Source organism: Hippoglossus hippoglossus, chromosome 8 (assembly GCF_009819705.1).
Source record: "Hippoglossus hippoglossus isolate fHipHip1 chromosome 8, fHipHip1.pri, whole genome shotgun sequence".
NCBI lineage: Eukaryota > Metazoa > Chordata > Actinopteri > Pleuronectiformes > Pleuronectidae > Hippoglossus > Hippoglossus hippoglossus.
Window position 1 is genome coordinate 22,735,458 of NC_047158.1, and position 15,478 is coordinate 22,750,935.

At 42.2% G+C, this 15,478-nt stretch overlaps 3 protein-coding genes across 4 annotated transcripts; 2 read left to right on the forward strand and 1 right to left on the reverse strand.

Annotated features, from left to right (window-relative positions):
- Window positions 1-76: 76 nt before the first annotated feature.
- LOC117765997 (E3 ubiquitin-protein ligase CHIP-like) lies at window positions 77-4,414 on the forward strand. 2 transcript variants are annotated; one of them, XM_034592672.1, is made up of 9 exons: window positions 77-256; window positions 962-1,168; window positions 1,759-1,957; window positions 2,084-2,249; window positions 2,333-2,420; window positions 2,599-2,655; window positions 2,735-2,851; window positions 3,105-3,273; window positions 3,307-3,331. In XM_034592672.1, exons 2-8 carry the CDS (start codon window positions 995-997, stop codon window positions 3,228-3,230), a joined length of 927 nt encoding a protein of 308 aa, XP_034448563.1. In that variant the 5' UTR covers window positions 77-256; window positions 962-994; the 3' UTR covers window positions 3,231-3,273; window positions 3,307-3,331. The 2 variants fall into 2 exon arrangements, with proteins under 2 accessions (XP_034448563.1, XP_034448562.1); XM_034592671.1 differs by having other exon boundaries at window positions 3,105-4,414.
- On the reverse strand, window positions 4,150-7,968 carry jmjd8 (jumonji domain containing 8). The gene is made up of 9 exons (XM_034592673.1): window positions 7,698-7,968; window positions 6,639-6,734; window positions 6,464-6,512; window positions 6,048-6,144; window positions 5,904-5,972; window positions 5,640-5,759; window positions 5,328-5,395; window positions 4,999-5,133; window positions 4,150-4,562 (listed from the first exon to the last, which is right to left on the reverse strand). The coding sequence occupies exons 1-9, from the start codon at window positions 7,793-7,795 to the stop codon at window positions 4,482-4,484; spliced, it is 813 nt and encodes a 270-aa protein (XP_034448564.1). The 5' UTR covers window positions 7,796-7,968; the 3' UTR covers window positions 4,150-4,481.
- Window positions 7,969-9,885: 1,917 nt separating this feature from the next.
- On the forward strand, window positions 9,886-15,080 carry LOC117765996 (trypsin-like). The gene is made up of 6 exons (XM_034592670.1): window positions 9,886-10,024; window positions 11,577-11,597; window positions 12,115-12,274; window positions 13,353-13,621; window positions 13,956-14,095; window positions 14,412-15,080. Exons 1-6 carry the CDS (start codon window positions 9,970-9,972, stop codon window positions 14,700-14,702), a joined length of 936 nt encoding a protein of 311 aa, XP_034448561.1. The 5' UTR covers window positions 9,886-9,969; the 3' UTR covers window positions 14,703-15,080.
- The last annotated feature ends 398 nt before the right edge of the window (window positions 15,081-15,478 follow it).

Genomic DNA, 15,478 nt, shown 5'->3' on the forward strand with positions numbered 1-15,478 from the left:
AAGTGATTTCTTCCAAACTAAAACAGAATTTATGTCGCACATTTTTTTGTTTTCCTTTTGTAATAAAATCATTTTTCAAAATAAAAGCAGAGCTTCCACTGTCTGCAGCTGATGACGCGTTTGACGTCACGGATCCAAAACATCTGTTAGCCTCACAGCTGCTAGCTGATGCTAATCTGTTAGCCACCGAGCTAAGTCTCAGAAAACTGTTCAGCGCGTGTCCGTGGACTCAGTCCGCATCAAACAGCAGCTCCAGGTTTGTGCGCGTGACCGTGAAACATGTAGAGCAACATAAGAACATACATGTGTCATATTTTAACATGTTTCCACTGAGATGATGCTGAAACTGCGCAGAGGGGCTAATGCTAACAACACGTTAGCATCAGGTCAGAGTGACTGACAGCTCCGAGTCAGCACGAAGATCAACTATAGATAATGACTGACAGATAATTAACTATAGATAATGACTGACAGATAATTAACTATAGATAATGACTGACAGATAATTAACTATAGATAATGACTGACAGATAATTAACTATAGATAATGACTGACAGATAATTAACTATAGATAATGACTGACAGATAATTAACTATAGATAATGACTGACAGATAATTAACTATAGATAATGACTGATAGATAATCAACTATAGATAATGACTGACAGATAATTAACTATAGATAATGACTGACAGATAATTAACTATAGATAATGACTGATAGATAATTAACTATAGATAATGACTGACAGATAATTAACTATAGATAATCAACTATAGATAATGACTGACAGATAATTAACCATAATCAATTAAAGATAATTGTTGGATAAATAATCAATAAAAGATGATCATAGATAGACGGATGGATTGTGACGCTGCTCTCTGTGGTTATGTGCGTGCATGTGTGTGTGCACGTGAGAACATGTAAAATGATCCCAGTCTCTGTTGGATCTCAGGTTGTGTCCCTGGCGGTGCAGCCCAGCGACAGGATGGGGAAGCAGAGTAAGGAGGCAGCTGCTGCTGGATCGAGCCGAGCGGACAAGATGTCCGAGAGTCCAGAGCAAAGTGTGTGTGTGTCGGCTCAGGAGCTGAAGGAGCAGGGGAACCGACTGTTTCTGAGCCGCAAGTACCCGGAGGCTGCTGCCTGCTACAGCTGCGCTATAGTAAATAACACTGTTTACCCTCTGTGCTATGTAACTCTGCTGAGTGGGTTCCATCTCCTGTGAGAAGAACTGACTGAGAGTCAGCTTCAACTGTCACAACCAGCTGCAGCTGAAGAGTGAAGCTGAACTGAGATCAGTTAAAAACACTCTGAAGTTATTAAAAACCAGAGTTTATCTCCAAGATTCAGCAGGAAACTTTGAAACATGAAGAATTCTGAACAGAGTTTGGTGGATTTGTTACAGCAGCTCTTCAGGGTCAGGAAGCAGAGGATCATGGGTTTAAGGTGGAAACGATCTTCAGCTGGTTTCAGACATTATCTCCAGAGTTTCCAGAATTCCTCTTTCACATCTGAAGAGCAGCAGGAGATTCTCTGAAAGCAGCTCAAGACTCAGGATGTTAAATATGAGAAACATTAAACACAGATTCTTTGTTAATGTTGATAAAATTCATTTCACAGCTTTATTAAAATAATCCCCTGAGCTCCATGCAGCTTTCACAGATTTTAAATGTGCCATGAACAGAGCTTGGTTTTGTCTGACGTCTGCGTTCCGTCATATATTTGTGTGTCTTGTGTTCTCCCCTCCCTCAGACCCACAGTCCCTCGGTCCCAGCGTTCTACACCAACAGAGCTCTGTGCTACGTGAAGCTGCAGCAGTACGACAAAGCTCTGAGCGACTGCAGACACGCTCTGGAGCTGGACAGCCAGTCGGTCAAAGCTCATTTCTTCATGGGCCAGTGTCACCTGGAGACGGAGAGCTATGACGAGGCCATCGGCCACCTGCAGAAAGGTGCCACGTGTAAACCTGAATGTGGCTGGATGTTGAATTCCTGTTTCAACATCCAGCAGCATCACGATCATGGAATTAACTTGAGATGATATAAAACCTGAAATCAACATATACTATTTATTCCAGCGTATAACCTGGCAAAAGAGCAGCGCCTGAACTTTGGTGACGACATCCCCGGCGCTCTGCGGTTAGCTAAGAAGAAACGCTGGAGCAGCCTGGAGGAGAGGAGGATCCACCAGGAGAGCGAGCTGCACGCCTACCTCACCGAGCTCATCGTCGCTGAGAAACACAGGCAGGTCGCCTCCAGGGTCCGTTTCACGTTTTCTCCGTGAATTATTCTTGTCTCTAAAGTAAAAGAGAAACTCTGATCCACAGAGAGCTGGAGGGCTGCAGGCGGACGCAGGAGGACAAGACTGACAACGGCCAAACTCAACACGGTCTCAACGAGATCCACACGAAACACGTAGGTTCTGGTTTCACATTGTAATTTAGGGACTAAAGAGTTTTGACTGACATACGTACGTCCTGTCGTCATCACCTATGTGGGCTGCGTCTACCTATACTTGACTCTGATTGGTCTGTAGTCAGCGTGTGGTCAGGTGGGCGGGTAGCAGTCTTTCTGTTTGAATGTTTTTCCACAGGACAAATATCTGTCAGACCTGGAGGAGCTCTTCTGTCAAGTAGACGAGAAGAGGAAGGTTAGTGACTCTTCACCGCACATCACAGCGAGTTAACGTCAGAGGAGTCAGGAGAGTGAGTTTGTCGTGTGTTTGACAGAAGCGAGAGATCCCAGACTTCCTGTGTGGAAAGATCAGCTTTGAGTTGATGAGGGAGCCGTGCATCACGCCCAGCGGCGTCACGTACGACCGGAAAGACATCGAGGAGCATCTGCAGGTAAAACAACAACATTTACTACGACTACACAAGAACGAGCTCCGTCCACACTAACACACCTGAAAACACAGGTGACCGTTCACACTGGTCATGTGAAAAATGCATCAAAAAAAATGTAGTTTGCTTAAAAATAAGAAAAGAAATAAACTTAGTTTATGTCCAATAATTTTTTTACTTTTTTATATTTTAATATTAACGATTCCGACTGCAGTTAATACATTTTTAAATCGAGTGCTCTCTTCCTGTCTTTCAGCGAGTTGGACACTTTGACCCGGTGACACGAAATCCACTGACACAGGATCAGCTGATCCCCAACCTGGCCATGAAGGAAGTCATCGATGCTTTTATTTTGGAGAATGGATGGGTGGAGGACTACTGAACAATGTGGAGGAAGTGAGGTTTATTTTGACAGGTTAGGAAAAGAAAGAAGCGTTTGGTTGCAGGTCGTCGTTCACGACCTGCAGTTTATTGAGCAGCTGCACGTTTTTTATAATAAACGAATAAAAATAAATAAATATGTTTAGCTTTAAATTAAACTCATCACAGGTTCATCATTAAATGCGTCAGGAAAATGGTTAAAACATCCACGATAAGAAAAACAAACCTATATGTTCGCATTCATGTCAGGAAATTCCTATTTTTCTGTTACTGTTACCATGACAACAGGAAACTAGAGGAGAGTAATGGAAAATTAGAGGAAAATACAGAGCTGTGAAGAGTTACTTCACTTATATATAAAAATATATGTAAATAAAATACAAGTAAGAAATGTGAAAAGAGGCTCAGAGAAAAAAAAGAAATTACTGGATAAATCAAGAAACTTCTGACAAAAAACAAAGAAGAAAACAGATATTTTGGCTTTTTCAATGAAAAAGTAGCTTCTGGCTGATAAACGTCATCACACTTGAACGTGTCGCGGTCCGAACGCCGGCTGCAGCGTTTCTGTCGCCACAATTGAATCTGCGTTCAAACTGAATTTATGGTCTGAGCCTCAGTCGATATGAACGGGAACATTTCAGGCAGGAATCGTAACGTGACAGCAGCTGAGAATCAACAACGTGCTGACGACAATCAGATTAGTCACAGAAAGGAATCAGATTATAAACTGCAGCTGTCGTGGTGTTGAGACAGGCTGAGTGTTCGGGCTTCTTTAACGAGTCGGTGGATTGTAGAAGCTCAGTTACACTAATGTGATGGGAAAAACGTTTCTGGGAGAAACTGTACTTTAGTTCAGGATCTTTTATTTCATCAGCGACAGAAAACGGCTCCACTCTGTAAAAGGACCACTTTTTATTTTATACACTGATGCTGAGTTGTACAAAAATTTATTGTGTTCTAGTATTTGTTTTGTTTTGTACTTGTTGAGTGATAAGTATTTTTTAAAGGAGACACAATCTGCTTCTGTTGCTTTGGTCATGAAATACACATTATTATTATTATTATAATCTTCATCATGAGGAAACGTGGCTGGAATGTTTCTGTTGTTCGTCTTTAGTCCCTGAAATGAAACGTCTTCATCGTCCAGACCAAAATAAAACCAGAAGAAAAACAGTTCGTCAGATTCGTCCTCGTGTTGTTGAATCTGTTTCTTTTCCTGAAGGAATAAAATAGTGAAGAGCTGAAGAGACGCTCAGCCGAGGAAAGTGGAGATGAACACGCTGGTGTCCAGGTTGAGAGTGGCGTGCCACCAGCGGTCAGGGAAATACAGCACCTGACAGGAAACACACAGAACATTACTAACCACAGAAACACTTTTCTGTTCACTCTCGTTCTTCTGCTCCCGACCGGGTTGAACCCGCCCCTCAAACACCTCCAGCTTTGTTTAACTCCACCTCCTCACCAGTGACTTCCAGTGTTTTCAGGTGAACATGAGATCTCAAGTCTGTCTTCAGAGAGTTTGTTTGTTGTCACTTGGACTCAAAGATGAACGGATTCGATTTCAGAGGTCAAAGGTCACACTGATCTCATAAATGTCTGGAAATAAATGTATGTGGATTGAAACTGTTGTGGGGGGTGGAGTCGTACAACCACAGGGTGGTGATTGTTCACGTGATGATCTCAAATCAAACGCCTATCTTATGTCCTTAACATTAATGGGTAACGTCTTTTAAAAAACTGCACTTCGTGTCTCTGGCGGAGTGCAGTACCTCTCCCGGCCTGATGGTGCACTCCAGTGGAGCCTCGTCCTCGGGCAGGTGGGGGTAGGTGTCCCTCACCCAGGACAGGGTGGTGTGGTTGGGGTGGAAGTGAGGCTCCTTGTCAGGCGGGTAGAGGAACCAACGCTGTGAGATTTCAAAAAAAGAATCCATCAGATTTACAGTCACCGAGCACTTTATTAGGAACACCTGCTTATTCATGCACTCAGCCAATCATGTGAATGACTGAAACTAAAAGCGTCCAATGGGCAGCAGATTCAGGAGCAGTGTTTCCTGTGGGGGGAGGAGCTCCCTTTACCACATATATTTCCTTTTTTTACCTTTCTTCCGTAGATGACCTCAGAGTAACCGGGGCCGTGCCAGTGAAAAGGAACTCCTGTTCCAGGGCCTGACCACAAAGACAAGCTCTGTCAGTCGGAACAAGCTTCATGTGTTTGCTCCATAGTTTCATTTGATCTGGTTAGTTTTGGTTTCACATCGTAATTCAGGGACTAAAGAATCTTTCTGACATACGTACGTCCTGTTTTATTGATGTGAAATAAACTTTTCACTGTGTTGAAGACATTTTTATCCTGCAGCTACTAAGAAATTCCGGTGATTTGTTTTACAGCCTCGTTATCAAAGGAACAAACCTGCGATCCCGAAGCTGTACGCTCCGCTGGTGCGCGGCAGGACGTACGGTGGAGACGCGTAGTGCTCGAACAGACTCTGCCACTCGGTGAAGTTGTTGTCTCCAAAGAAATACATGGTGTCTGTAGAAGAGAGAAAGAGATTCTTAATGACAATTATGCCAACTCATGTACAAATATACTACAACAAAGTACAAATACACAACTACAAGTAAAAGTCCAGCTTTCAGAAGGAAGCGAGGTTTCCTGAGATCGAGGTTAACTCACCGCTGCCGAGAGCGTGGGTGGACTGAGGCCTCAGGAACTTGTCCACATACTCCTGGAAAGTGACATCCACTGAAACACATTCATCACGTGTTCGTTACGTCAGATTATCACAGCGTGAGCGAGCGAGTGTTCCGACATTCGTACCTTTCCTGTAAGAATAAGTGTTCGCTGTACTGAGCCGCACTTTCCGGGAGCCGTAATCTCGGAGTAAAGTCGACTTGGAGCAGAGCAGCTTGAATTTCTGAGACAAAACATCGACATGTCCAGAGGAGTCATATGTACACAGTGTTTACTCCAGTAGAAACACGGATGCTGGTGTTAAAGTACTGACTCAACCTCCTAACTGCAGTAAAAGTATAAAAGTACAGACTCTGAAATGTACTCAAAGTATAAAAGTACAAAGTTTTTCTTTTATGATGACTTTTGAAAATGTAAAAATCTACTGAAGTATTTGTACTTAATTACTTCCCAGCTGTTCAGCTGTTTAACTCCTCGATGAAGCTCATGACTCTGAACAGAAAACTCTTCATTCTAAAACGTTTGGATGACTCCTTTCGTACCGTGTTATCAGTCAGAGCTCGGAGGACGACTGGGCGACTGAAGGCGTATCTACAAACCACAGAAAAACAGCGTCAGTCGAGAACATCAACGTCACGGAAACACAAGTGCATCTTATAACATGACGTAAAAAACACAACAGATCTCACCTCATATGATGAGAACTGAGAAACGTACCTTTCAATGAACTGTTGATAAGAGAGCGAGGAGCCGTCCAACACGTCGATGTTACAGGGACCTTCATCCTGCAGCCGGACGTCTGAATCCAACCTCCTGTCAATCACAGTCAACCATACAAACTCTATATGACACTGTTTCAGATTTTATAGACAAAGTGGAGGAGAAACGAATCATTGTTTCATTATTGACCTGATGTCTCAGCCTCGTGAACACAGACTGTAAACATGGCCGACACGACTCAACCAGAAAATTTGTCAAAATATCTCTTGATCCGAACGCTGCCATTTTGTGGTGATGACGTCATTTGCAGTCAGAGTCTGAGCAGTGGTAAATATATAGTGGTATATAGTGTTTATCATCATGTGTAGTATAGTAAACTGTTGTTGTAACGCTGAACCATCCAATCGTAGCCCCAGTGAATATTTCCATGGTAACAGTGAGCTCCACCAATCAGAGACCTCATTATTATACCTGAGGATTGTGGGTAGTGTAGTCCTTCTCCTTAACATCGCAAATAAAACTCACTTTTCTTAAAACACAGTTGACTTGTGGCGTTTTGGCGAGTCTACCATGGATGGTTAAAATATTATGGCGTGTTGAGTTCAATAAAAACAGGGATTTATTGATGGTCACAAGGTGAAGGTCATGTGATCCTGATGTCCAACCTGAAGCTAACTTCACCGCGGTCTCTGCTGATAACTCAGGCAGCATCAGGATTCACATCTGGATCGAAACTGACATCTGACCAACTTTTAACAAACTCTCGCTGAAATCGACATTAAATTCTCAGAAGTGTAAGTGAAGTCTGTCCTGACGTCACAGCGGCAGGTTCAGGTGCTGATCTGGTGAACTGGTGATCTGGTGAACTGGTGAACTGGTGATCTGGTGAACTGGTGAACTGGTGAACTGGTGATCTGGTGATCTGGTGAACTGGTGTCATTGTTTACATTTCAGTCTATTGGATCAGATTTCAGATGTTCACAGTTTCGTTATAATAAACCTGATCACCAGTTAACCGGGAACACAGGCTCATCCCCCAGATGTCCGTGAACTCACCAGCCTCCCGCGTCATCTGGCCGCTCCTGTGACGTCAGAGCCACACACACGCTCAGCAGCACGCACGCGGCCTGATTGATCGATCGATTGATTTCCATTCAGAAATCGATCACAACAACACGCACGAGCCGATGAGATCTCCAATAATGACCGAGCACCAGCTGCCCGCCCACTTCCTGTTTGAGGACCAATCACAAAACACCACATTAAACCGAGCGAGTGCTGCGTTCAGGGAACATGGGGACAATCAACACCTCTCACAGAATGGATGGGAGGTAATGAAGTACATTTACTTAGTTACTTCATTACCTCTCATTACTGTGAAGTGTTGAAGCCACAGACTTTTATTAAATCAAATACTTACTAATTTATTACACTACAATTGTATTTCTTATTCTATTGATTCATTCTTACTTGATTATAACGATACCACAGTGAAAAGGGACGTGAGTGGATTTCATGTAGTAAATCATCTACTAATATAACATACACACATTAAAACATATATGTCGTCCTCTTTGGTTCACTTCCTATAGGAGCTTTGTTTAAACAGTGAATCACACCTGCGGCTGCTCAGGGTGAAGATAGTGTGAAGGTGTTGGAAGTTACATTGATGAATAAAGAGGTCAACATGCTTGTGTCTCTTACAACACACATCAGGGCACAAAGTAAACCAGCAGGTTGTTTCCATCACGGCATGTTGCTGGGTGGGGTTGGAACAGATTAAGCTATTGTTGACCTCCGAGAAGACAGCTGAGTTACAGGAACAAAAAGATAAATGGATAATGAATTAATGAGCAATTTTCTGGAAAGACCACATCGTGTAGTCACGTGTGCAAAGAACAGACGTATGTGGTCATGTATGTAAAGAACAGACTTATGTTGTCATGTATGTAAAGAACAGACGTATGTGGTCATGTATGTAAAGAACAGACGTATGTTGTCATGTATGTAAAGAACAGACGTATGTGGTCATGTATGTAAAGAACAGACTTATGTTGTCATGTATGTAAAGAACAGACGTATGTTGTCATGTATGTAAAGAACAGACGTATGTTGTCATGTATGTAAAGAACAGACGTATGTGGTCATGTATGTAAAGAACAGACGTATGTGGTCACGTGTGTAAAGAACAGACGTATGTTGTCACGTATGTAAAGAACAGACGTATGTGGTCACGTATGTAAAGAACAGACGTATGTTGTCACGTATGTAAAGAACAGACGTATGTGGTCATGTATGTAAAGAACAGACATATGTGGTCATGTATGTAAAGAACAGACGTATGTGGTCATGTATGTAAAGAACAGACGTATGTGGTCATGTATGTAAAGAACAGACGTATGTTGTCATGTATGTAAAGAACAGACGTATGTGGTCATGTATGTAAAGAACAGACGTATGTGGTCATGTATGTAAAGAACAGACGTATGTTGTCATGTATGTAAAGAACAGACGTATGTGGTCATGTATGTAAAGAACAGACTTATGTTGTCATGTATGTAAAGAACAGACGTATGTTGTCATGTATGTAAAGAACAGACGTATGTGGTCATGTATGTAAAGAACAGACTTATGTTGTCATGTATGTAAAGAACAGACGTATGTGGTCATGTATGTAAAGAACAGACGTATGTTGTCATGTATGTAAAGAACAGACGTATGTGGTCATGTATGTAAAGAACAGACTTATGTTGTCATGTATGTAAAGAACAGACGTATGTTGTCATGTATGTAAAGAACAGACGTATGTGGTCATGTATGTAAAGAACAGACGTATGTTGTCATGTATGTAAAGAACAGACGTATGTTGTCATGTATGTAAAGAACAGACGTATGTGGTCACGTATGTAAAGAACAGACGTATGTTGTCATGTATGTAAAGAACAGACGTATGTGGTCATGTATGTAAAGAACAGACGTATGTTGTCATGTATGTAAAGAACAGACGTATGTTGTCATGTATGTAAAGAACAGACGTATGTGGTCACGTATGTAAAGAACAGACGTATGTGGTCACGTATGTAAAGAACAGACGTATGTGGTCATGTATGTAAAGAACAGACGTATGTTGTCATGTATGTAAAGAACAGACGTATGTGGTCACGTGTGTAAAGAACAGACGTATGTGGTCACGTTGTCTGAGGTATGTGAGGTGTTGTTTTTGTGGGTGGAGAATGACAGAAGTCTAACTTCCTGGCAGGAGTCACACCTTCCTGGTCCAGCACACCTTGCTCAGCTGCTCTGTCACACACAGTGTGAAGACTGACACATGGAGGTGAAGATGTTACTTTGTGCTGTGCTGCTGCTCGTCTTCTCTGTCTCAGGTGGGTGCTGTCAAATATTCTGTCAGTAGAGGATCACTGTCAATAATCGGACTTGTTCTAAGTAAAAATAATCTGAATAGAATATGTTCACTTCACTCTCTTTTAAACTGGTTTATGACTTCATATCAGACAAACTTACTTTAATTCAGCTTTTATATAAAATACACAACTTCCTATCCACTGATGGTGAAACAGAGGAAATTAGGTTGAAATGGTATTTTATAATAAAATCATCCTACATCAGTGACGGTAATGGAAACGAATAAAAGAGACGCATGTAAAAGCCGTTTGGTAAAAGTAAGTTTTGAGAGATGACCTAAGGTAAAGTGTTGCAGAGGGTTGGGGCCCTGACAGCCGGGGCCCCGTCCCCCTCGGTCTTCAGCCCAGACAGAGGAACAGTTAACAGACGTTATCAGACGTTCACGCAGGGACTTTCAATTCAACTAGACTCTAAAATCAGCTGCACGGAGACAGTGAAGGAAGCAGATCTCCGGGATTTGATCATGACCTGCTTCAGCATCTGGCAGCTGTGGTCAGTTTGGTCATTGTCGGAGTGTTGATGTGTTGAAACTGAGCAACAGAAAGATGGAGTCAGAGGTTCTTATCGACATAGTAACAAGCAGATGAACAATGAGCACAGAACCTGGTAACACACAAACAGGGTCTGTTCTCTCTGACAACCTGAACACACTCAAAGGTCACAGGTCCGATGGTTTAACCTCGATTAAAAGAGACTGAGAGCAAAATGTCTGAGAGAACTAAATGCATCATATTATCATTCATTTCAACCTGATATGTTGAAATGTAATGATTCAATTTAATGTTCGGATTAAACGACATCACATGACAAACAAAAAGCTGTGACATGACTTGTTGGTGACATGGTTTTTACCCATGACATCACATTCAAGTATTCAGGGTTAAAATATTTCAACATGAACAACCAGTGGACCGGGTTTGGCCTCTCGGTATTGATTGTTCAAACAAGAAGTTGAGTCTGCTGCTGATTCCGTGAACTCTCAGTGATTATGTCACCAGAGGATCCAGTTTCACCCTCATTTCAAAAGGATCAGAGGAGTTTGATTATGACTATGTTAACAACGGTAAATAAATAAATGACTAAAGTATGAAAAAATCACTTGTTAATCATCAGTTGAGACTCTCAGAAATTCTCACTAATTTAGTATTTTGTTTAAATAGAAGTTTATTTATACTTTATTATTTATATTTGAATACTACTTTACACTGTCATATTTAGTACATATTTATGAGGCTTTTACGTTTTCATCTGAAGAGATGATGTCGTTTTACCAGGTAATACATTAATTCATTATCTTTTTGTTCCTGTAACTCAGCTGCCTTCTCTGAGGTAGTTACACCTGTTCCAACCTCACCCAGCAACATACCGTGAACAACCTGCTGGTTTGCTTTGTGCCCGGATGTGTGTTTTTTATTCAAACCACAGAGTTTAAATACATTTCAAAATTACTGTGCCTCAAAGGAGAAGTCAGTTTCAATATAAATAGATCATTTATTATTGTGTCTCCCACAGGAAACAACGCACAGTTAGATGGTGAGTTTCCTTTTCACACTTTATTCTCTCAAATTCTTCTGCTAAATGAATCATCAGTTTTTTTCTGAATTCACACACACCCACACACACCCACACACACACACCCACACACACCCACACACACCCACACCCACACACACACACCCACACACCCACACACACACACCCACACACACCCACACACACCCACACCCACACACACACACACACACACCCACACCCACACCCACACACACACGCACACGCACACGCACTCACACACACCCACACCCACACCCACACACACACACACACACACACACACACACACACACACACACACACACACACACACACACACACACACACACTGACCTTACATTTAGCTTCTACCTGTCCTGTTGGTGGATCATGACGTCATGACCCTAACCCACAAAACAAATAAAAACCAGGAGTGAGACCCTCACGCTGACAGAGACAGTAAACACAACACACACAGCGGCGGTGGTGACTCGACCTTTTGACCGTCTCTTTCCAGTTTGTGGCACCGCACCGCTCAACACGAAGATCGTGGGTGGAGAGGACGCCCCTGCAGGGACGTGGCCCTGGCAGGCGAGTCTGCATAGGAGCGGGCATTTCTGTGGAGGCTCCCTCATCAACGACCAGTGGATCGTGACGGCTGCTCACTGTTTCTCCAGGTGAGCCCCTGTCCACACAAACAGATTCAACAACCCTTTCCCAATAGGATGTGAGTGTAAAGGAGACATTATGTTCATCTTCAGGTTGATCATTTAATGGGTTATGACTGTAAAATGTTTTAATGCTCCAATGTTCAGAATCACCTTCCTCAGAGTGTCCATCGCTACAGCTCCTCTTTCAGCCTCTGTCTCAAACACTTGGTTTGAGACAGAGCCCCCCCCCCCCCCCCTTCCTGATGAAGCCCCGCTCTGATTGGTCAACTGCTTCCAACACGTGTATGAATCTCAATCGGGGCTGAGTTCAGACTTAGCAAAATGCTTATTTAAACGTTAACGTGAGGCATTGAACTCTGTTGTGATAAATGATGTAACTACGGCAGCTGAGAAGGTCTTTCTTGTTCTTGAGAAAGAAATCTCCTAATGAGACAAGACTTTAAATACGTGTTTAATAGAAAAGACTTGATGTTATAGTCTCTGTCTTTGTCCATAAAATAGGATTAAATGACTATGATCTTATTGTATTAAATAAATTCATTATAAAATACAAACATGTCTTGTAACATCTTCAGTTGATGTGAAACAGCAGCTGCAGCATCTGTGGAGAACTTTACAATCCACTGTGTCACCGTCTTTTTAATAAGGGAGTTTATATACACGTCGCTGCTGATTGGACGACACCTCTGACACACCCACCAAACCAGAGGAAACGAACCTGGAAGCTCGTTGACACGTTTAGAAGAAACATGTCGTTCAACCTGGAAACTGAAGAAAGAAAAACAATACTAAACATTTTGAGACTGAACGTGTCCCTGGCTCTGTGAGCGAGGAGCCACATGTACATGCACGGCCGACGAGTTGTTTCAGGAGCTTCAGTGTTTCCTGTGCAGGAGAGAAACTCCCTTCACCACAGACACAGAGCTCTTACATCCACAAAGTACTTTAATACACGAGAGGAAAGAAACACTGAAAAGCATCATATGTGTCCTTTAAAGAACGTTTTAGGTTCAACAAACTGATGATCCTGCTGATGTCACATGACTTGTTACTGGCTCAAACACTCACATGTTGTTCTTCTCAGCACCAGCACGTTTGGTTTGGTGGTTTACCTCGGACGGGACACTCAACAAGGCCTGAACTTTAACGAGCAGTCCCGGACGGTGTCCACGGTCATCAAACATCCAGATTATGATTCAGACACCAATAACAACGACATTACTCTGTTGAAACTGTCCTCGCCCGTGGATTTCACCAACTACGTCAGACCCGTGTGTCTGGCAGCAAGTGGCAGTGATTTCCAAACTGGGACAACCTGCTGGGTCACCGGCTGGGGAACTATTAACAGTGGTGGTAAGTATTATTATGATTATTACGATTATGAATATGATTATGATTGTTATTATCATACGGTGACTCTTGAAGTCAAGCACATTCAGTGGGAGTGGGACTCCACCGGGTTGGAGAGAATTTCAAGTTGCAGCACTGAGGTCTGGTTTGGAAACTTCAGAATCAAATCCGTGCTTTTTACATACATGTGAGGCACTGATGAGTGAAAGGGGGGGGGGGGGGGGGGGGGACTTGTTCTTATGGGCTCCAACAGTGAAATAATGTGAGAGGTGACACTTTATTTTGAAGGTTTAAAACCATCACTTCTGTAAAAACTAACATCCTTTCTCTTTGTCAGTTCCCCTTCCTTTCCCTCAGAGGCTGCAGGAGGTGACTGTTCCCATCGTGTCCCAGAGTTCGTGTCGTCAAGCCTACGGTCAACTCACAAACAACATGATCTGTGCAGGTCTGACCGAGGGGGGGAAGGACTCCTGCCAGGTGAGCCTCTCTCCAACACACCAGCAGGGGCTAGTGATACGTTTGGTATTTAAATGTTCAGTCTGTAAGATTTAGGTGAAATGAGGTTTTTATTAGTGTATGAATTGTTGATTTCTTACAATGGGCCCTTTATACTTTAATACTATATACTGTATAGTTAAATAATTTATATTTACATCTGGAGCATGTTTTGTACAGTAGCCCAGACTGAACAAACTCAACCTTAGGGATATTGATTTGCAACATGGCACTTCACCACTAGATGTCACTAAACTCTACACACTGAACCTTTAACTATCTTGTGTGACCTGTTCAGGGGGATTCAGGCGGCCCCTTGGTGAGTAAAAACGACTCGAACGAAACAAAGTGGGTCCTGGCTGGAGTGGTGAGTTTTGGAAAGGGCTGTGCTGAGCCCAACTTCCCAGGAGTCTACACCCGTGTGTCTGAGTATGAGTCCTGGATCAACAGCCAAATCTCCAGCGACCAGCCGGGCTTCGTCGCCTTCACCGGCTCTGGAGTGAGCGGCGCCGATCGCACCTTCGCCCTCGCACTTCCCCTGCTGCTGTCCATCCTTCCTGTTCTCCTCCCTCTCTTTGTCCTCTCGTAGGACGTTTGATGATGCCAGATGTTCGTCAGGAAGATTAATGAATAGTGTCAAATAACCATAAAATCATCCATCTGTACAAGGTAGACCAATAGAAATTAATTCAATACTTTTCAAATTCATAAATTTAATTAAGTTTTGTTCTATTTGATGATTAAGTTCAATCTTAATTGGTTATAACACAATTTTAACTGATAATAAGTCACATAATCACTGTGGAATAATTTATAAGTTTAACTTTATAACTATAACTTGAGTAATGATCTTTTTGTACAGGATGCCATCATCAACAGTCTTTGTTCAGACGTTGACTCTTTTACCTGAAAAACATTGATGTCTTTTTTCTGTATGTTGGAATTTTCTGTGTTTATGAGCAGAAATTTTAAAAATTTGCACTGAAGGTAAAGTTTTAAACATGAACCTGTGATGTTGCAGGAGCGACACTGAAGAAGCATCTTAACTTTTGACCTCTTTTTACTTTTACTTTTTTATTCATTACTGTAACTTTTAACACCTTCAGACTATTTTTACACTGAAAAGCTGTGATTTGCTGTTTCAACAAAGCTTACATGAAGTACGTCATAACTATATGGACAAATACACAGATTTATATGATTATATATTAACAGATGAAGTCATGTATTAGAAACGTTTTTCATTGTGGATTATATTGGACTGGACTGTTAAATAAATGCTCTTGTTTCTTAACATTTGGAGTTGATGCTGAATTCATGATCAGAGGGATTTTTTTTAAAGTAATCTCATCATATGGTAAATGA